This window comes from Magnolia sinica, chromosome 13 (genome assembly GCF_029962835.1).
Source record: "Magnolia sinica isolate HGM2019 chromosome 13, MsV1, whole genome shotgun sequence".
NCBI classification, from domain to species: Eukaryota; Viridiplantae; Streptophyta; class Magnoliopsida; order Magnoliales; family Magnoliaceae; genus Magnolia; species Magnolia sinica.
In genome coordinates this window covers 9,773,872-9,795,827 of record NC_080585.1, presented here as the reverse complement: position 1 = coordinate 9,795,827, position 21,956 = coordinate 9,773,872, and the positions used below count along the sequence as shown (strand labels likewise).

The 21,956-nt window shown below is 41.4% G+C and overlaps 1 protein-coding gene across 1 annotated transcript; it reads right to left on the bottom strand.

Annotated features, from left to right (window-relative positions):
- Positions 1–435: 435 nt before the first annotated feature.
- On the bottom strand, positions 436–21,407 carry LOC131222742 (DEAD-box ATP-dependent RNA helicase 20). Its single transcript, XM_058217919.1, has 10 exons — positions 21,247–21,407; positions 20,854–21,152; positions 8,908–9,087; positions 8,606–8,767; positions 8,341–8,495; positions 2,590–2,682; positions 2,411–2,496; positions 1,724–1,950; positions 1,408–1,638; positions 436–908 (listed from the first exon to the last, which is right to left on the bottom strand). Exons 1-10 carry the CDS (start codon positions 21,300–21,302, stop codon positions 850–852), a joined length of 1,548 nt encoding a protein of 515 aa, XP_058073902.1. The 5' UTR covers positions 21,303–21,407; the 3' UTR covers positions 436–849.
- Positions 21,408–21,956: the final 549 nt, after the last annotated feature.

The window sequence follows — 21,956 nt, the reverse complement described above, 5'->3', positions numbered from 1 at the left end:
GAGATGTGCCTTGGACAACTTACCTTCAGCATACGTGACAAATGTGGCACGTGCAATGCAAGATCCAGGCCGTTAATCAGGTTGGTCTTAATACACATGTAAATTCCTTAATATTTTACCGATTGATATTTTCATACACCAGTGGACCAACTGATGGTCCTAATTCTTTGGCTGGGACATAAACATGGCTGGCCCACCAGATGAACGACACAGATATTACGTGGATCATTCCACCTACATACCGTGCCTGGCCAAACAGGCCCTGCAACCCATCGACAAGACAATAAAAGGATTGCAGTAACATCCAAACAGAGCAAAACCCATTGTAATACCCCATTCATCATGCAGCTGTGGATTGCATTGATCTTCCTGTTAGATTTTCAAGACGATACCCGAGCTTAAATAACCAAATTACAATCCACTAGAATTCAGCCAAACACAACAAAAAGAAAAAATCCATTCGGCAAAGCAGTTGCAAATCACAACAAATCAAACTACTATGTTTTAAATATCTACTTTGAACAGCAGCCGATCACAGTCCAACTACAGCATTAAAAATGAGGCTGGCTTTCCTTTTTCTTTCTCTACATTGAACCATGTAAAACTCGGGGAATGCCTGTTCTGTTCTTACAATTCAATCTCAACTGGGCACTTACTGCCTCGGTAAAACAGAACAAAAAAGCAAGCACCGTCACCCGCCTTGCCAAACAAGTTCTTGCTTAATATCATCATCAAGTTAGTGAAGAGAAACCGCAGTGATGAATCAAACTAGAAATACAAGACCTTGTGAATGCAGAGATGATCTTTTGCTGATGGAAATCTGTATTGGCCCTGCTCTCATCGCATCTATCAGCTCCATGAACGCCCGACGCCGAAACCCTTCCCACGATCACGGAATCCCCCATGACCTGATTAGCAAACGGCAAGTCAATAAAGTTGCATTTACAACAAATGACGGGCGCTAATGCGAATAGGGAAAGAGTGGTTACATGATCCTCAATCCAAGGGCATGTGTAGTCTCTTCCGGTTCTCACTTTGTGGAATTGGAGCCCATGATTGGGTGATCCAGACCATTGATCTGATGGGTCCCAACACTAAGATGCCCCCCAAAATCCTCTCAATTGGATCATCCTACTACTTCAATTAGTTACCTTAAAAATACAGTTAAAATAAAGACGTGGTTCACACTCAACTCAAAGAAAGGCTTAAAGATCGGATTGGCTAGGATTTTCCAATTTGGGAGAAGTTTGGAGCATGGCCCATCCATGTTGGGACCCATTAGAATTAACATTTGGGTCACTGAAACATGCAAGTCACTAGTAAAAACAGAAAACCAAGGACAACTTGCATATCCTTCCATCAGGATCATATATTCCCACGTGGAAACAAGCTCCTGTGAGGACAAACCTGCTTGTGGAGGAGCACCACGCCCCATGGCTGCCAGTTCGGGACTGACAGTCTGCCCTGCTTCCTCGAGGATATTAATCAGCTCCTTCGCAAATCTTGCATTTGCAGCTGTAAAGAAAGTATATGCCGTTCCCTTTGCTCCGGCCCTCCCTGTTCGACCAATGCGGTGGACATAATCCTCTAGGGATCCAGGAAAATCATAGTTGATTACATATTTCACATCCTTCACATCTGCAGCCATGAGATGTAATAGAAGAATAAGAAAAATGTTTTTCTTACAACAATGTAGATAGCAGAACTCCATGCACATACATACCCAAACCACGAGCGGCAACATCAGTAGCAGTCATTATTGGACTTTTGCCAGCTTTAAATTCTGAGAGGACCCAGTCTCTTTCTGCCTGACTTTTATCTCCGTGGATTGAGAGGGCAGGCCAACCATCCATACGAAGCTGCCTTGTGATTTGGTCACATCCTTTCTTGGTGTCCATGAATATTAGAATCCGGCTTCCGTCCATGATGTCCTCCAAGAGCTTTACCAATCTGATATTAAAGTTTTAGCATTTTATATCTTACGAATACACAGCCAAAACCAATTTTTTAAAACCCTGACCGGATGGTTGGACCAGTTTGGACCAGAACAGCGGAACTGGCCACCAAAACGAGCCAGGTCACTTCGAAACCCATTCAGTTAAGTGGATAACTGTTTTGTAAAAGAAAAACACGCAACTACATCAGTCAAAGCTCAAACCCACAATTTCCACTTAAAAATCAAATGTAACAACTAGGCTAACAGCAGATTAAATATAAAGTCACTCTGTTAGTTTTTTTTTAATGATTTTATACAAACAAAGATTCCAAGCCAAAAAACAGGCCAAAAGTGTCTCTGACTGGTTGGGCCAGTGGTTGGATGGATCCGCCCACAATAACGGGTCTAGGGTCCAGCTAGGGTTTTAAAACATTGGCCAAGAAATAACAACAAACTGATGAAACGAAATCCTACTTGTTATATTTCTGATTCTCTGAAACAATATCTACATGCTGGCGAATGGCATGATTGGCTTTCAAGTCTATGGAACCAATGACTACCTGTGCCAAGTTGCGGCTTGATTCTGTCAGATGTGAAAGGGATAGAAAAACAGAAATTACTTGTTGAATTACAAGATTGATTGTGGTATTTACCTTGTATGGGTTGTAGAGGAATTGCCTTGCAAGTTGCTCAACCTCTTTGGGCCAAGTGGCACTCCAATAAAGAGTTTGACGGTCTGGACGAATCTACAGAAAACAAAAGGAACTTGAAGGGAATGCTAGAACTGATCTCTACAATATGATCAACAACTAAAGCCTGATCAATTTTAGATTTTAAATCAAGTTATTGGCCATCAGATTGGATGCTGTTCGTATGGACCAATTAAGTTGGGCTGTTCAGTTTAGGTCTGTACTTGAGATAGCCTACATATAATCTGGTTCTACTCGCCTGGTTATGATTGACCTTGTCATATGACCTTTTCGTTTGCTTTTTCTTTTTGAATGATAACTATTAATACTCATTTAAAAAGATGATAACTATTAATTTATTAGAAGAAGCAAAATGGTATTGTACAATGGGAAAGAAACACAGAGCACCAAAGAGCCGAAAATGAGCAACCTTCTTGTCACTCCCTCTCTCACGAGAGTATCATCTACCTCATTTGAGTCCCTCAAAATCTTAGGAAGAATAACACTCCTGTTGTAAGAAAGGGTCCGGGTCTCCAAAGAGTAAAAACTAATTTCCAAAGGCCCTCGCGTTACTAGTCTCCTTCAATGATCACATTGCTAGCATATGAAGATGAGAAATGCAAACCCTCCCGATGAGCCAAGATTTCCGCATTGTTAAATTCCACTTTCCATAGGCCAGAGTGTGGCATTAAAATCACCCCCTTGCCATTTCTAAGAATAGCTCCCCCTTGTCATCCTCTTCAGATTTATCTTACATCTCTAGTGAAGACAGGGATATCCCTTTGTTCTAATACCCCCAACCCAACAGTGACATAGCTGAGTAGGAAGCAAAAAATGGTTGAAAAACCAAAAGGAGTTGCAATAAATATAAAATATAAACCCTTCAAAGAAGGTCACCTCTAGACTATTTCATTGGAAGGACACTTTGCCCTTAGGCATGTACATATGCATGCCTCCATTTCTTGTGGCATTTTCTCGAGGTGCACTTGAAGCACATACCCACAAAGCTTTTCAAAAAACTGTCAAGTATCTATGGCATTTTGTAGCCCCATACAATCAGCAGCATCTGCATAGACTTGTCCCAACTATTAGGGTTGGCTTTACTAGGCTTTGCTAAGCCCACACATGGGTACAACTGTACAAGGCAGGTCATGGACACGACATGCATGTGCCAGGATGGCACATTGGTCCTAGATCTGGTCCATCATTAGATGGATGCTACTGTGAAGATGCTATCAGCCAAGTATCAGGTTGATCCACTCACCAGGAGGGCCACATTTTATGAAACAAAAGTACAGCTGAAAAAGAATAACTTTTATTTTTTTTTGAAAGATGCTGAAAAAGAGTAACTTAGCTGAAATTTCCGAATAAGTCAAACAATTTCTAACATCGTGGCCACCTGCCAAATGGACCAGATCTGTTTTGTGCAATTACATCTACAAGGTCAGGCCTACCTGATGGACAGCTTGGATATTGCACCTGTCAGCCACTGGCACCTATTATGGCATGCTCATGGCAGGCCTGTACATGCGTGTGGGCCTAGCAAAGCCCCGGCTTTACAAATTTTATTTCGCCAACTATCTAGGGTCCCATCCACACTAATTGAATAAGCCTTCATATTTCTTGTTACCGCCTCAATTGAAGTTCTTTAGGTCTTCCTCTAATCCTCTTTTCATGCCCTTCAACCTCAATCAATGTTCCCCTCTTTACTGGAGGCATCCCAATCTTCATGCACATGATCAAACCATCTCAATCTAATCCCCATCAAATAATCAATTTCTCTTATTGGCAGTACTCCTAGGAGCTTGGGATGACCTCATTCTTGATTCTATCTTTCCTGGTATTCCTACATATCCTTCCTCCCATCCCCATCTCTGCAGTAATCAATCTCTATCGTGCTACTGACTGTCCAAAATTGTCCCATATAGCATAGCCAATCAAATAGCTGCCCTATAAAATTTTCATTTTCTAGTCCAATCTACAACATTAGATAAATAGACGATCACGCAATATTTGTCATTTATCAAGAGAAAAGGAAGAAGATGTCAGGTGATCAAGATGCCAGACTACTGCAATGGGAGCATGATGCATCTGCATATGAAACCTCTGCAGTCTTTAATCCTAATGTACTACTAAAAATTGATTTAGATTCTTTAACATTTTAAAACAAGATAGTCAAATCTTTCAAGACCTAAAGGTCCAAACCCCAAATCAATGTGCAAAAATGTCAATGATGGGACTGATGAAGTTGTCTATGCCTATTTGCAGTTATGCCAATATTGACTGGTTACTTTGCCTCGATTGATCTAAACATCTGGCAAGCCTGATAAAAGACAAGAAATTTTTGTGAACTTTAGATATAGGAGCATGAATCTGAGGAGAGGAAACTAAAAAAGCTAAGCAAATCATGAATTGGATAAGCTCTACGCCTCAAAAGTAACAAAGCAAGGATCCCAAAATCAAGAGCGGGAGGTGGCCCTAGGTAGAACAATTTAGCAGTGAAGCCTAGAACCATGGGAAAATGGAAACAACTTCAAGAGGAGAGATCTTTTGGGAAATGATATCTAGTCTACTGTCTACCAACTAAATACAGTAATGACCTCGCTATGCATGCAAGCAAACATTTGGGGAATTTTGTGTAACGACTAAATGGGACGGAGGCAAGGATACACATCAAAAGATTCATGGCAAATAAGATGTTGGACTTTCCAGCCAAATGAAACCCATAATGGTAAAATGTGTTACAGTTATAGATCGTAGAAAACTTATGTAATTTAGACATGAAATGTGTCGATTTAGGGCACAGACACTATGATGTTGTCAAACAATGGGGAACCTTGTAACACCTGATAAGCTTAATGCATTTGTACACGGTAGATAATGTTGAAAAACATTTTATTTTTAATAATAGCGTGGAATGGCAGAACAGGATTAGTGTAGCCGACTCCATTAGTTGGTATAAGGCTTTGATTATGATAATGATGATGATGAAATATTAGTTCACAAAGACTTACATGAACCCTAATATGCTGAATCAATCAAATGAAGCAATCTATATGTCAAAAAATGGGAACCTTGGAACAACCAGATATGCTGAATGTGCTTGTAAACATATGATAGCATTAAAAAACATCTTAATATTATATAATAGTAGTTCATAAAGGCTTAATATATTTGTCATCACATGAAAGGAACCAATTTATGGTTATAGATTTGACAAAGTTTTTGAAGCCAATGATGGTGCATAATTTTGTTAGATATCCAAATCATGATGCAGGCATTTCTTATAGTTAACCAGTGATTTATTTAAAAGAAGAGTGGCCTCTTATACATTAAGACACAATGTAGGCCTTGTTGGGGTAGTGCCCTTGAAAACCAATGTTTATGTTGCTCCTTAACCTATTTACATGACCATTCATTGATTAGCCTAGCTAATTTTGTGTGGAACATGTTTATGATTAAGGGTTTGTTGTCCTTAAACACTCTGAGATTGGACATGTCAGCCTGTGGCTGGAGAGAGATGTGATCCATGGGTATCAGAGCTTTTTTTCTTTTTTCTTTTTTTTTTTGGGGGGGGGTGGGGGGTTGGGGGGGGTTGTTGTTGTGGGGTTTAGGAGTGTGAATGTGTCATGGATGGTTCTTTGGCCTGGGACTTTTGATCATTTACATTAGTAGGATCGCTTGCAGGTGCATCATGCCCTAACTAAGAGACATTTGTGGTTGCACTAGCTCCATTAAATTCTTAGACCTGAGGACATGTGAATGGAGATATCATAAGTTATACTTCTTTAGCTTACTTTACAAGGCTACCTAGAAGCGACTAAAAGTCGGTGGCTGGGAGGTTTCATCGGGATTGTCAAAGTTCACATGATCCAACATGGGATCCACTTGGTTTGCCCAGAACATTGATATGTGGGTTAATCTTAGGGTTTGGACCATCCATCAAGTGATCCAAAGGTTGGCCAGCACTTATATAATTTTCCGATTGGTTAATCATAGGTTTTCAATCATTAGCTTTGATTTATTTATTTTTTAAAGATAAAATTTATTACGCAAACGCCAAAAACAAAAGCAAGCAAGACTTATTATTATTATTTTAAAAAAAAAAAAAAAAGAGAGAGGAACAAAATTTAAAAAATAAAAATAAATAAAAAAACCCTATGAAAAGCAAAAAAAAAAAAGCAGCTAACCCCCTCGCTAGAAAGACCCAAATGACTAAAAAAGGAAGACCCCTCAAGACGCCCAATCACGAAACAGGAGAGCCTTGTTGAAAACCCCTTACGCTGATAAACTACAATTGTGAAAGCATTGGTGTTTGTTAACTATGAGTTTGAACCATTGATTGTTTTAAACTATAATTGATGGGTATCCAATGGTCAAGATCTGAACGACCACTCCTTAGGGCAACACGGGATTGCACAAGGATGGTGACCACGGTTAGTAGAAGAAGTTGGATGGTTGAGGTGTATGGATTAGGAAGGTAAACAGATTCCCTTCACAATAGGGTAGATATGATCTCGTAGGATGACGGAGCACTAGATCTTTTTGCATCTCTTGAAACCCTAGACCTCCTCCCTATATAAGTTCCTATCTAGGAGGGAGGGAGGGTGAGAGCCCTGGGGACGCCCAAGCGCCCTTGGACGTTTTTGAGAGAGCTAGAGAGAGTGGAAAGAAGAAGAGAGGAAGAAGTGGACATTTCCACCTCCATCTCCCACAACCACATGTGTGCACGTCCATCCTGGATGTGTGTTCCATTCCTCGAACAGCTCCAGTCTTATCCCGGCCCCTACCCAGAGATTTAGCCATGGGATCTTGCTCTCCTACACGTTGTATAGATTGAGGAGAGACTCCCTAAGTTGGGAGATCGAAGGTGACATTTTCGAGCAGTTTTTCTGCACACAAATATAATTGTGTGATGGATGGCGTGTATTGTTTTGTGAAATATGGCATGATCGAGACGCTGATCCTTAGGTTAATTAACTAAAACATGGTTTTAAAGTTTGATTCCGTTGTGTTTCATCAAAACCTAACAGGCCTCTACCTTCATGCAGGTCTTTTCTTCTCCTTCTTCTTCTTCTTTTACAAAAGAATTGCCTTAGCATGCCTGAGAAAATAGCTTATAGAGGGGGAAAGAACAATCGATACTGCTCATTCCTGGTAGAAATTAAATTTTGAGCCAATCATGTACTGTAAAAATCAGGCTATTTAATTTGCTCTCCACAGTACAATTAATTGTAGGAGAGGGTTGTGTCAGGCTGGCAAGTGTCAAACTTAAACCACATCTTTTCCTCATGAATCCTGAATACAAGTAATTGCAGGCAATGTGATGCATGTTCCAATACTAATGTTTTTCTGCTTAGAGGACTGGACATTACAGCTGCCTTGAGATCCTTTATAATGGTTCTCCGTCTTTGAAACCTTTCAGGGCATCAACAAACTAATGTTTTTTCACCCAGTCATCCTCACACATTTTTTTCTCCCTTTCTGCTCGTCTCATACACCAAGCCAAATAACATTAACTAGTAGATGTGTCATAAACCAGATTTTGCACTTTTTATTTAACATGATTCTGATGATAGCTTACAACTGTGAGACATATCAGCATGCAGCACCCACTAAGAAACACCATACTGCTTGTCTATTTCTCAGATGCATCCCAGAAATTGAAATATTACATACCAAACATTATTTTGCTTGGATCAACATGAAGCTCACCTGAGAAACAATTTTCCGAATTTGAGGTTCAAAACCCATGTCCAGCATCCGATCTGCCTCATCCAAAACAAGGTAGGTTACCCTCCTCAAGTTTGTATGATGTGATTCTAACATATCAATCAGCCGTCCAGGTGTAGCAATAACAATTTCAACCCCTAGTCCAGAGAACAGAGAACACAAAGAACTAGTAAGAGCCCTGAATACTTGAAAGTCACACCGAATATCAATAATAATACAACAATTGTTAAGCATGACCACCATCTACCTTTCTGAAGATCACGAACTTGAGGTCCCTTTGGAACTCCACCGTATATACAAGTATTCTTTATCTTTGATGACGCCCCAAACTTAGTAGATTCTTGTTGTATCTGAACAGCAAGTTCACGGGTCGGAGCTAAAACTAAAACAATTGGGCCATCACCAGGAGCTGAAAATATAAATGCATTAGACGTTCAAGTCTACCCCACAGATGGAAGGAAAGCATGGAATACTCTTATTCAAATAAACAAATATATATATGTGTGTGTGTGTGTGTGTGTGTGTGTGTGAAGGAAATGAAATTCACACCTAAAAATGGCTGAGCATTGACATGGACAATGGCAGGCAATAGATAGGCAAGTGTCTTTCCCGATCCTGTTTCTGCAATACCAATCAGATCACGACCCTTCAAAGCCATTGGCCAACCCTGAGCTTGGATAGGGGTAGGTTCAACAAAGCCGGCTTTCAAAACTTCTTGGATGACGTATTCTGGAGTCAAGACAATAGATATAAACATCAGTTCTCTTCCAAATGAGAAAAGAGGTTGAAACCAGTGTTCGAGTTGTCGGTATCGCTACAAGTTTCGCTGGCCAGAGATAAAGATATAATATAGTTATCGCCGATAACCAAAAATGTGGGGAAAAAGAGAGAAACATGGGGAAAACGATGGAATTTTTCAGTGAAACTTCAAGACATGGCTAAATACACATATTTACATATTTAGGAAAAAAAAATTGCGAAAAGAATACATTACGTAATAAGTTTTCATTTAATGGGACCCAAAAAGCATGCGATGCCAAAAAAAATCACTAGGTGCATTCAAAGTGTACCAACGAAGAAAGCGCCAACCACAAGTGCCGTCCTTGTGGATAGGTGAATATTGAGGAGCTGAAGACCTTTCACATGTGATTGGACATATAGAAGACCCCACTTAGGGAAGACACATGTGAAGGAAGATTGGAGAAAGAAGACCGAGCGCCCAAAATTTCCCATACTTATGTTATTTGTGCATTTTTTGACTTAGTTAGGGGTCTTTTAGTAATCTTATATCTTTATTTGCTTATTCTAGGGGTATTTTAGTAATTTTATGTCTTTATTTGCTTATTTAAGTGGGGTAAAGCCCTAAACACGAATTTCAACTATTGATGAATGAAAAGCAAACCCTTTGGTTGCCTCCTTCCTCTCTTCTCTCTAATGGTGCTTCTTCTCTCCCCTTGATCTTCTTCTTCTAATTTCTTCTTGTGCCCCTCCAACTTCCTCAAGGTAATAACTTTCTTTCTTCTATTTTTTTGTTTTGGCTAAGTCCTCTTCGATCAAAATCTTGAGAACCGATCTAAACCCTAAATCCCCAAATTCTCAAATCCCTAATCTGAGAAACTTCTTGGTTCTTCGGACTAGTGATCTTCATTGATCGATTGGGTGTGACCATGCAAGATCGGGAGGTCTCATCCCTCGCCGGATCCAACCTAAGTAGTAATTGAATTCCATACTCCATGGTTGTAGTGATGGCCCGCTCCATTGCATGTTTCCTTTATGATTTTCTCAGTTATGATGATTACTGTTAGAATTTTAGATCATTTATTCCTTTTATTTCCGCTGTTTAATTATTTCCATGAGCATGCATCATAATTAGGGCTGTCCTACGTCAAATTTGGTATCAAAGCCTAGGCTTGCATGGTTTTTGTCTAGATCGAGTTATCAAATTAGGGTTTTGATTTTTAGGTTTAACTTAGGAAAGTTCTAGGTTTAGAAAGTTTTCAATTTTAGAAACTTTTCAATTTTAGAAAGTTCCTAATCTGGAAAATTTTCAGATTTGAGTTGTTTCCTGTTTCAACTTAATTGTGTCAGTTCATAGTAGTTTTGCATTCATCGCATTCATCTTGAAAGTCATAACACCTAGTAGTCTAGTTAGGTAGAGTTTGGTTCAAGTCTTCATTGTATGCCCACGAGAAGAGGTAGAGGTTTCGGACTTCAACCTACCATGAATAACGAGCAGTTATCTGAGCAACTTGCTCAATTGATACAAAAGATAACCTCCCTAGAAGCGGGTCAAAGGCGTGAGTTTGCCCGCCTTGAGAACCAAATTACTACCACCATGACTAAGGTGGAGCAACTAGAGGCGTCCCAAAAGGAAAACCCCGCTGTAGGGGAAGATGTGCACTCCCAAGTGGAAGGAATCATGGAAGAACGTGCTGCCACACGTGGTGGTAGTGAGGATAGAGATCGTGGTAACGGTCGTGGTGTGGTGCGAGAGGCACGAGCCACATGTGGTCATCAAGACCGTTATGATCCAGATGAGCGTGCGATGAAGAGTGTGAGAGTTGAGGCTCCAAGTTTTGATGGACGCTTGGATCCCAAGGCATTCCTTGACTGGGTTGCTGACATGGACCACTACTTTGAGTGGTATGACATGTCAGAAAACCGTCAAATGCGGTTTGCTAAGATGAAGCTTGTGGGTCAAGCCAAGCTCTTCTGGACCAACACCGAGCGTAGGGTAGAGAGAGTTGGTAGAGCCCCTATCACACATTGGTATGAGATGAAAGAGAAGTTGAAGGAGAAGTACCTTCCTCTCTCATACCGTCAGAAGCTCCTTGACCAATGGCAATCCTTACGCCAAGGGTCAATGCCTACCGCTGACTACATCGCTAAATTTGAAGAGTATGTGATGCGATGTGATATCCGAGAAGACCCTCTAGTAACGCTCTCGCGTTTTAAGACGGGCCTTTGTGCGGATCTTCAGCGCGAGCTTATTACTCGGCCCTTAACGGACTTAGATGAAGCATATCAAGTCGTGCAGGAGTTAGAGCAGTATCTGAAGGCTCCTGTCTTTCGTCGTTTTGAGTCCCGAGACTCCAATGCTAGATCTAGTTCCCAAGGAACTAGACCTAATATTGGTAATCAACCTAGGGCACAGGCGACCATTCCGCCTAAGCCTAGGGAGGACAAGGGCAAAGGGGTTCTTGGTGCCGGTCCTAGTAACATGAGCCAAGTGAGGTGCTATGAGTGTGGCAACCTTGGCCACATGTCTAATCAGTGTCCTACGAAGAACCGTGGGAGAGCCTTAGTTATAGGCGAGTCCCACGAGGGTGGAGATGACCAGGGTGATTATGAAGTTGAAGAGTATCACCCTGAAGGAGGACTTACTGATGAAGAAGAAGTGGATGGAGAAGCAACGCTTGCAGTAGTCAGGCGTGTGTTAGCTCAGTCTAGAAGTAGTGCTGACTGGCGTCGAAGCACTATCTTCTACACTATTGCCAAGTGTGGTGAAAAGAATTGTAAGGTGATAGTGGACAGTGGAAGTTGTCAGAATGTGATTTCCACTAGCACCTTAGATCGCTTAAAACTGAAATCCACACCTCATCCAGACCCATATAAAGTTTCTTGGGTTGACAAGACATCCCTACCTGTCACCCAGCAATGTCTAGTCCCCATCGAGTTTGGGTCATACAAAGAGTCCCTGTGGTGTGATGTTTTACCTATGGATGTGGGACATGTTATCCTAGGTAGACCGTGGCTATTCGATAATGATGTCACGATCTTTGGCCGTTCGAATGCGTGTACTTTTATGTATAATGGTAAAAAGATCAAACTTAATCCCATGCCACCTGAGAATACACTAGGGAAGAAGAAGGATGAGAAGGCAAGTGAGCCTAGAGAAATGGGGAAATCCAAACCTAAGTCTTTACATATAATCAACGTAAGAGAGTTTGAAAAAGAGGCTAAGGAGGATTCTATGGTGTATGCCCTTGTGGCTAGAGAAATTACACCTGAGGTTCCATCAGAGTTGCCCTGTGAGGTGATCTCAGTCCTGAAGGAATACAGTGATGTATTTCCTGAAGACTTACCGAATGAGTTGCCACCTATGAGGGACATACAACATGCCATTGATCTTGTCCCAGGGTCTACTCTACCGAACCTTCCTCACTACAGGATGAACCCTGCAGCGCATGCAGAGTTGAAGAAGCAAGTTGATGAGCTTCTGCAAAAGGGTTTCATCCAAGAGAGTATGAGCCCGTGTGCCGTGCCTGCATTGTTGACGCCAAAGAAAGACGGCACGTGGCGCATGTGTGTGGATAGCCGTGCCATAAACAAAATTACTGTCAAGTATAGGTTCCCTATACCTAGACTTGATGATATGCTTGACATGATGGCCAAGTCCACTATATTCTCTAAGATAGACCTCAAGAGTGGATATCACCAAATTCGTATACGCCCAGGAGATGAGTGGAAGACGGCGTTTAAGACGAAAGATGGGTTGTATGAGTGGTTGGTCATGCCCTTCGGCTTGACTAACGCACCTAGTACTTTCATGCGGGTGATGACCCAAGCTTTGAGGCCGTTCATGGAAAAATTCCTAGTGGTGTACTTTGACGATATTCTTATTTATAGTACCACTAAGGAATCACACCTTGAACATTTAAAGAAGGTCTGTAGTGTCCTTAGGAAGGAAAAGTTGTACGCTAATCTTAAGAAATGTGCATTCATGTCTAACCAAGTTATGTTCTTAGGATTTATAGTGTCATCTGAAGGGATGCGCGCAGACCCTGAAAAAGTCAGGGCCATAGTTGAGTGGCCAGAACCAAGGAACATTCATGAGGTGCGAAGTTTTCACGGCCTAGCAACTTTTTATCGTCGGTTCATTAGGAGTTTTAGCACGATCATGGCTCCCATTACCGAGTGCATGAAAAAGGGAGAGTTCGTGTGGTCTAAAGCCGCCGTCAAGGCTTTTAAAGAAATTAAGGGCAAGATGGTGGAAGCTCCTGTCATGCGTCTACCTGACTTTTCTACAGTCTTTGTAGTAGCGTGTGATGCGTCTGGTGTCGGTATAGGTGGAGTGTTGAGTCAAGAAGGACACCCAGTGGCCTATTTCAGTGAGAAACTGAATGAGGCAAAACAAAAATACTCCACTTACGATAAAGAATTTTATGCGGTAGTGCAATCCCTGAGACATTGGCGACACTACCTCCTACCGCAAGAATTCATTTTGTTTTCTGACCATAAGGCTTTAAGATATTTGCATTCTCAGAAGAAACTCAACCCAAGGCATGCCAAGTGGGTAGCGTTTCTTCAGGAATATTCGTTTGTTTTGAAACACAAGGCCGGGGTTGAAAACAAACCAGCGGATGCCCTTAGTAAGAGAGTGGCGTTGCTCAACTCCTTGAGTGTAGAGGTAGTCGGATTTGAGCAACTGAAAGATGAATACCCCATATGTCCTGATTTTGGGGGTACTTACGCGTCGCTCTCTAGTGACCAACATATCATGGGTGAATATGTTCTTAAAGATGGCTTTCTTTTCAAGGGAGACAGACTTTGTATTCCCCGTATGTCCCTTCGTGAATTCCTCATCTGGGAGCTTCATTCGGGAGGGATAGCTGGCCATTTTGGTCGTGATAAGACCATTGCCCTCGTGGAAGATCGTTTCTATTGACCAAGCCTCAAGCGAGACGTAGCCAAAGTTTTAGGGCAATGTCGAACATGTTAGCTGGCAAAGCAAAGAAAGCAAAATACCGGGCTGTACACGCCATTGCCAGTGCCACATGCTCCGTGGCAGGACATTAGTATGGACTTCGTGCTCAGGCTTCCCAAGACTATAAAAAAGCACGATTCCGTTTTTGTCGTTGTGGACCGTTTTTCTAAAATGGCGCATTTCCTCCCATGTTCGAAGACGTCAGATGCGTCTCATGTTGCTCGTATCTTTTTTGATGGTGTGGTGCGTCTCCATGGGTTACCTAAAACCATAGTGTCTGATCGTGATGTTCGATTTACTAGCTATTTTTGGAAGACACTGTGGCACATTATGGGAACTCGTTTGCAATTTTCTACTGCTTACCACCCACAAACAGATGGTCAAACTGAAGTGGTAAACCGTAGCCTTGGAAATCTTCTACGTTGTCTAGTGGGTGAACATGTTAAGACTTGGGACCTAATTTTACCAACTCGAACTTGCTTATAATGGGTCAGTTAATAGATCTACAGGGTTGAGTCCTTTTGAAATTGTAAGTGGTTATAAACCTAGAATGCCCATAGATCTCTTACCTATGTCTGTTACCCAAAGGTCTTCTGAGTCAGCCGATGCATTCGCACGCCATATTCATGATTTGCATACACATATTAGACAGCGGTTAAATAAGAGCAATAATGATTATAAAGTTTTAGCTGATTCTCATCGTAAAGTGCAAGACTTTCAAGAAGGAGACTATGTAATGGTGCGAATAAGGCCAGAGCGATTCTCTCAAGGATCTGCAAAGAAATTACAAGCGCGTAGTGCTGGACCATTCAAGATATTACAAAAGGTTGGGTCCAACGCGTATCGGGTTGACCTTCCACCTGAAATGAGCATTAATCCAACTTTTAATGTGGAAGATCTAGTCCGTGCCCATACTCCCATTATTGATACATCGTCCCTTTCATGGCCTTTTTCTGAGTTTGCTACCCAACCCCTTCCACCACCTCCTCCACCCATTACCCATAAAGAAGCAATTGAGGAAATCTTGGATGACGAGATAGTATCCACGAGAGATGGGGGTTTCCAAAGGTATCTTGTCAGGTGGAAAAACAAACCATCGTCTGAATCTACGTGGCTGTCGGGCGACGCATTGCAAGGTATTGATCCAGATCTACTCGAGCGCTACAAAAGTTTCAACTCGTCGGAGTCGAGTTTTTCTCACCCAAGGGGAATTGATGCGGACACAGGTGCATTCAAGGTGTACCAACGAAGAAAGCGCCAACCACAAGTGCCGTCCTTGTGGATAGGTGAATATTGAGGAGCTGAAGACCTTTCACATGTGATTGGACATATAGAAGACCCCACTTAGGGAAGACACATGTGAAGGAAGATTGGAGAAAGAAGACCGAGCGCCCAAAATTTCCCATACTTATGTTATTTGTGCATTTTTTGACTTAGTTAGGGGTCTTTTAGTAATCTTATATCTTTATTTGCTTATTCTAGGGGTATTTTAGTAATTTTATGTCTTTATTTGCTTATTTAAGTGGGGTAAAGCCCTAAACACGAATTTCAACTATTGATGAATGAAAAGCAAACCCTTTGGTTGCCTCCTTCCTCTCTTCTCTCTAATGGTGCTTCTTCTCTCCCCTTGATCTTCTTCTTCTAATTTCTTCTTGTGCCCCTCCAACTTCCTCAAGGTAATAACTTTCTTTCTTCTATTTTTTTGTTTTGGCTAAGTCCTCTTCGATCAAAATCTTGAGAACCGATCTAAACCCTAAATCCCCAAATTCTCAAATCCCTAATCTGAGAAACTTCTTGGTTCTTCGGACTAGTGATCTTCATTGATCGATTGGGTGTGACCATGCAACATCGGTATGTCTCATCCCTCGACGGATCCAACCAAAATACTAAATGAATACCATACACCATGGTTGTAGAGATGGCCCGCACCATTTCATCTTTCCTTTATGATTTTCTCGGTTATGATGATTCTTGTTAGAATTTTAGATCATTTATTCCTTTTATTTAAGTTTTCATTTAATGGGACCCAAAAAGCATGCGATGCCAAAAAAAATCACTTTAATAGCAACCAAAATGAGTTTATATATTACAAATGCAACTGACATACAGTAATTAAGGCACGTAAAAGTAAATGAACTCAAAGAAAAAAACAAATATATGATTGATCCAAAACTTTTGTGGCCAATTAATCATCAATCACCACTTTTTCCTTTGGTATGGTCCACTTGATAATTGGATCTGCTTATTTTTTGGATAATAAGCTAAAATGATTTGGTATCTACACCGTTAACTCATTTAAAAAAATCATTTTATGGTATGGGCCAAAAAATGAAACGAATCCAAATCTTAGGTGGATCACACCACACGAAAAAGTGATCATTGAATGGCAACCATTAAAAAAATTACGGGGGCTACATAAGTTTTGGAGCAAGCTAATATTTATGTTTTCCCTTCATCCAGGTCTATTAGACCTTGTGAACAAATTGGATGGAAAATAAACATCATGATGGGCCCCAAAAAAGCTTCAACAGTGGATATCATTCCCACCACAACTTCCTGTGGTGTGGACCATTTGAGCCTCATATCTGGCTACATTTTGGGCTCATTCCCTAGAATAACATATCAAAATGGATGGACGGTGTAAATAAAACAAATATATCATTGTGGGCCTTACAAAGCCCTGACAGACCATCCATCTCTAGGCTCCTAATCCGCGCCAACGCCAATTTTCCCCACAGCGGAGTTATTGTGAGCACTTTCTGAGAACTCATCATATGTGATGTGAGTCCAAAATCTGAACGGTCTATGTGATGCAGCACTCCATGAAACTTATATGGTTCAACTTTTGCTTTCATCTAAAACTTCAGTGGGCCATTATAAAAGAAAACAATTTTCTCCCTTGATTTGCATCTTTCTTTGCTATGGCCCACTAGAGTTTTAGATCAGGGTAAAATTTGGTTCCTGCGAGTTTCATGGGATGCCACATCACATGAACAATTCAGGTTGGAGGCCCACTACACGCGTGAAAAGATGCGTACGTGCCTCATGTAGCCGTGCCCGATAAAAAAGGACACAGATTAGCTATATGACAGGTTGAGTAGCGAGACTCGCTACTGAAGTGACGTCACCAAGTAATGTGGATCCTATCATGATGTATGTGTTGTATCCACACCGTTCATCCATTTGGAGAGAACATTTTAGGGCATGATCCAAAGAATTAAGCAGATCCAAAACTATAATGGACCCCACCACAGAAAACAGTGGAGTGAGTTACACCCACTGTTGAAACCTTCCTAAGGTCCACCGTGATGTTTATTTGAGATTCAATCTGTTCATAAGTTAACACAAACATTAAATAAGGTAAAACACAAATATCAACTTCATTGAAAACTTTTGTGGCCATTAGAAATTTTTAATGGTGAGCGTCACTCTCTCCACTTTTTCTGTGGTGGGGTCCACTCGAGATTTGGATCTGAATCATTCTTTGGCTCATGACCTAAAATGGTCTCTCAAAATGGATGGACGGTGTGGATACAAAACATACATCATGGTGGGACCCACAGAACTTGGTGACGTCACTTCAGTAGCGAGTTGGCTACTCAACCGGTCAGTAGCGCATCCGCGCCCGATAAAAAAGGGCTCCGAACCCATTTTTCATCCAAGAGACTCTAAAACCCTGGATTCTTCCCCAAATCTCCGGATTTCTCTGGATTTTTATTTTTTTTCGCATTTTCTTCCTAAATCAATTCCGTTTTCAAGTAACAATTTAATAGAAGAAAGAAAAAAAGGAAATTGAGATTTTCTTTACGGTAACATACGAATGGCGAGCTTCGATTCAAATGGCCCACCAAATACAGCTTCCAATCAGGGCAATCTATTCTACAGGTGCGGAAATCCTCCCTATTGAAAGTCTCTCTCTCTCTCTCTCTCTCTCTCTCTCTCTCTCTCCAATTTTTTCAGAATATTTCTTCCGACGTGTTTCGTATCGTTGGACTGCGATACCGATACTATCGGCCAATATTGCGAACACTGAGTGACAACTGGACTTTTCGCAAAAAATCGATAAAATTGCCGAAAAATTGGCAATATTAGGAAGAGAAACGAAAAAAGAGAGTTTCGGTGCCGCAAGTCTAGCGATACCGAAATTATCGGCAATAATTCGATAATATCGCCGATAATTTAAACACTGGTTGAAACACACATGCGTGTGCACACACGCACACACAGGGAGGGCATTGTAATAGGGTTTTAAAGCCCTTACTCTCAAATGTCATCTTGTTTAAGAATTATTATAAACAATAGGAGCCTACCAATATCTAATTTTGTCTTTTGGACTGCAAAAACAAAAAGACTGCACAAATTATATGGGAAGCACTTACTTAAAAATTGTGCAAAAAGGAATGCTCTTACAATTAACAGAAATCTTCATGTTTTTCACATTTGAGGGGAAATTCTAATTTAACAAAATAAATGTTCCAAAACTCATTCAATTGATTTCTTCTCAAACTACCCATCAGCTAGTTTTTTTTTCCCATCTTTTCTGCTTCTATTGTCTTCCTTCAACCACTTATTTTACACCTTTTCCTCCCTTTCCAACCTTGGAAAACCTCTTTATTAGTTCCTCCCCTCCCAACCTCTTTGGCTAATAGATGGTCCACTCTACTTTCCTATCTAGCGCCTCCATACCTTTTAAAACACCTGCCTTCCTTGAAATCACCAAAAGTATCTATAGTGTACATTTTAAGCCTCCTTTCAATAGCTAAAGGCTGTGTCTTGGTGCACAAGTGAATTGGGTTGTGCATACCGATTTAATCAAGAGGAAATGACAAAAAAAATAGTAATGCTCCCTGGTATCTCAAGTGAGAATGCAAGTACCAGATTGTTGCTGTGGATCTCCCAACTCGAAAGTAAGTGCAATTTGGAATTAGACCCTCAATTTGAATGCTAACAAAACTACAATTTGGTTATTTCCACTTAACGGGACTAACAATTCCAATTCAATTCGATTCAATTGTGCATCAAAACACAGAAATGGTGCACTAAGTTTCCAATTGTGTGGAATAGATGGTGTTATAAAGCGAAGTGGGTAACCTTGTGAGTAAAGGTGGAGCTGGCATCAGGGAACTAAAAACAATGAACATATGCCTTTTAGGGAATGGTTAAGGAGATTTGGGATGGAAGAACTAAGAAGATGGCCTATTTAAGCAATTTATACATTGTAAATATAGGATGGCCAAGGGGGTTGGTTACTAAGTCCTCTTCAATATATAGAGCTTCAAGCTCTTGGAAGACTATCTTCAGAATTGTTGATCTTTTCAAGAAGGAAATTGTTTTTTTTTTTTCTTTGGTGTGAAATGGTTCTCGAATTCAATTCTAGGTGGATCATGGTGCTCTGATAACCTCTCCGCATATTTTTCACAAGGTTGGCACATATTTGTGGCAGATAGGAGGCGCATGTCTCCCAATGCATCGCAATCTTGAATGACCGAATGACTTGGGCGCCTCCCTTGTGCAGGAATCTGGATGATGATGAACTGGGGGATATGGTGTGACTTTTGGATCTTCCACAACACTAGAAGCCTTCCCTGCTCAAAAGGGATGGTTGGTCAGCTCTTGTAAGGCAGTTCACTATGGTGCCTAGGATCATTGCCTTTGGATTGCTCAGCACCTCAAAAACATGCGTTCTTAATCGATAAGACCAATAGGGTTTCCTCTCTGCCAATCTCACTTAAAAAAGTGTCTTAAGAGGCCAACTCCCTAAGAGATGCCTCGTAAGGAGGGGGCATTCCCCTTGCCTTGGTATGTCTCTCCCTCAATAACATACACACGCGCGCGCGCGCACACACACACACACACACACAAGCAGCTTTAACCAATGCAACACAAGCAGCTTTAATACTTCTAACCAATGACCTGGCCTAATTATGTTTGGGCGCCCACCAAGTGAGCAGCTAAAGTTGAACTTTCATGGCAACAGTAACGTCGTATTTGGATGAAGAATTGAACTGAATCTCAATTCACTCAATCCATTATAGAGGAAATGACCTAGTTCAAAGACACTGTTTCAATTACAACAACAACCAAATCCCTCATTGCAATTGTGTGCCTCAAGCTGGACCCAAAACTCTATTAAATTCACTTTGGGGGCTAGTTCCTCATTACCAACGGAGTGGGACTAGATCCATTATAGAGGAAAAGACCAAGTTCAAGGACACTGCTTTAATTCATAACAACAACCAAATCACTCATTGCAATTGTGTGCCTCAAGCTGGACATCAAACACTACTAAATTCAATTGGGGGCTAGTTCCTCATTACGAACGGAGTGGGACTAGCCCTAGGTTGGCCATTCACTGTTTCACAAATTGAATCATCACATTTCCATTTAAATGAAGATCCAAATGCAGCCTAAATGAACAGTCATAGCAGCTAGACTAATGGGTTTATAGTGATCCCAATGGGAGAAGAGCATGACCAACACAGAGATTTCGAGTAGGCCTACTGTAGCCATTCATTCCGAATACAAACCCTCATGGACGAATTGAACCACAGACATTCATTTTAATCTGAAGAAGTTGGAGTTGCATTCCTTTTTAAGTCCAACTTGAAAATAGCACAGCTACAATTTGGAGCCCACATCCTCAATATGAAAGTTCTCGGAAGATGACAATTTGGTTGCTTCCCACTTCATTAGATTAAAATTGCAATTCAATTCAATAGCATATCCAAACAGCCCCTTAGTTTCCAGAACACTCGAGCATACAGACCTAGAATTCCAAGAAAGTGTACCTGGGAACCCGACATCGCGGAAATCCTTGATGGGTTTGGGGACGTCACGGCCCTCGACAGTGATCTGGCGCCGCCGACGGTACGCCTCAACATCAGCCTCTGTCATGGACGCCACAGAAGGGCACTCCACATAGAAATTCTTCTCAAAGGGGATCAGGTCGTCAAAGTCCTGCTTCGGCAAGGAAGCACCAAAGCTTTCAGAGTCTTTCCTGCTCGACGATGAAGATCGTACACTGTCGAAGCCTGCTCCTCCTCCTCTGCTGAAATTCGGAGTTCCACCGCCACTGAAACCTCCATCGCTGAAAATAGGGAAAATTAGAAAAAATGAGAGAGAGAGAGAGAGGGGGGGGGGTTGGATTTTAAATAAATATTTAAAAAAATGACTCTTTTGACCTTCTCCGGTCCCGGTACGAACCGGGATCGCTGGCCCGGCTGTCGTAGCGGCTCATGTCGGTGCCGTTTCTCGCTCTTTTCTGTGAGAGAGAGAGAGGGAGGGAGAGAGAGAGAGGGAAGCAAGCAACAGCTCGATTTGGCCTAAAACGAGGGCAACTCTACAAAAAGAGGGCCCAAGGAAAAAAAGAGAAGTAGAGTTCGTTTTTCCTCCGTCGCGACTTGGAACACACTATGCGTCGCCGGTTAATGGGGCCCAAAATGCTGAGTTTTTCGATGATCTGAATTGTTCATTTTGTGGATACAATGCTATATGGAACACCATATGAAAATTACACTATGGATTACTGTGATCGTCACTATCTATAGTAACATTGAGAAGGACATTTTCAATGGCACGCATTCAACTCTAAATGAAATTCTAGGATCATCAATGAAGTGTGATAATCGGGAAATAGCTTATTGATAGTAGTAGAAAGAAGATCGACGGTTCAAATCACCGGATCATCTCATCATGTGAATCGTGGTTGGTGACGACGGACGCTGGCCATAGTCGCGACGGATAAAAAACGAACTTCTCACGTATAGCGCTATGAATCTATGATTCAGAACCTTGCTGCGGTCGCGATTGCCAGCGTGGGCCCGTACCGAGGACCCCTGAGAGCAACAAAGACCGTTGGATAGGAGGAAACAACCTAGATTGTACGTGCAAG

Bases quoted from the DNA above. Each gene is read 5' to 3' on its own strand.
- LOC131222742 (XM_058217919.1), bottom strand. From the start codon at position 21,302: ATGAGCCGCTACGACAGCCGGGCCAGCGATCCCGGTTCGTACCGGGAC. The intron at 9,088-20,853 runs GTACACTTTCTT...TCTTGACTCCAG, and splicing joins CCGCGATGTCGGGTTCCCAG to AATACGTCATCCAAGAAGTT. The intron at 8,768-8,907 runs GTGTGAATTTCA...TTATATTTTCAG, and splicing joins CAATGCTCAGCCATTTTTAG to CTCCTGGTGATGGCCCAATT.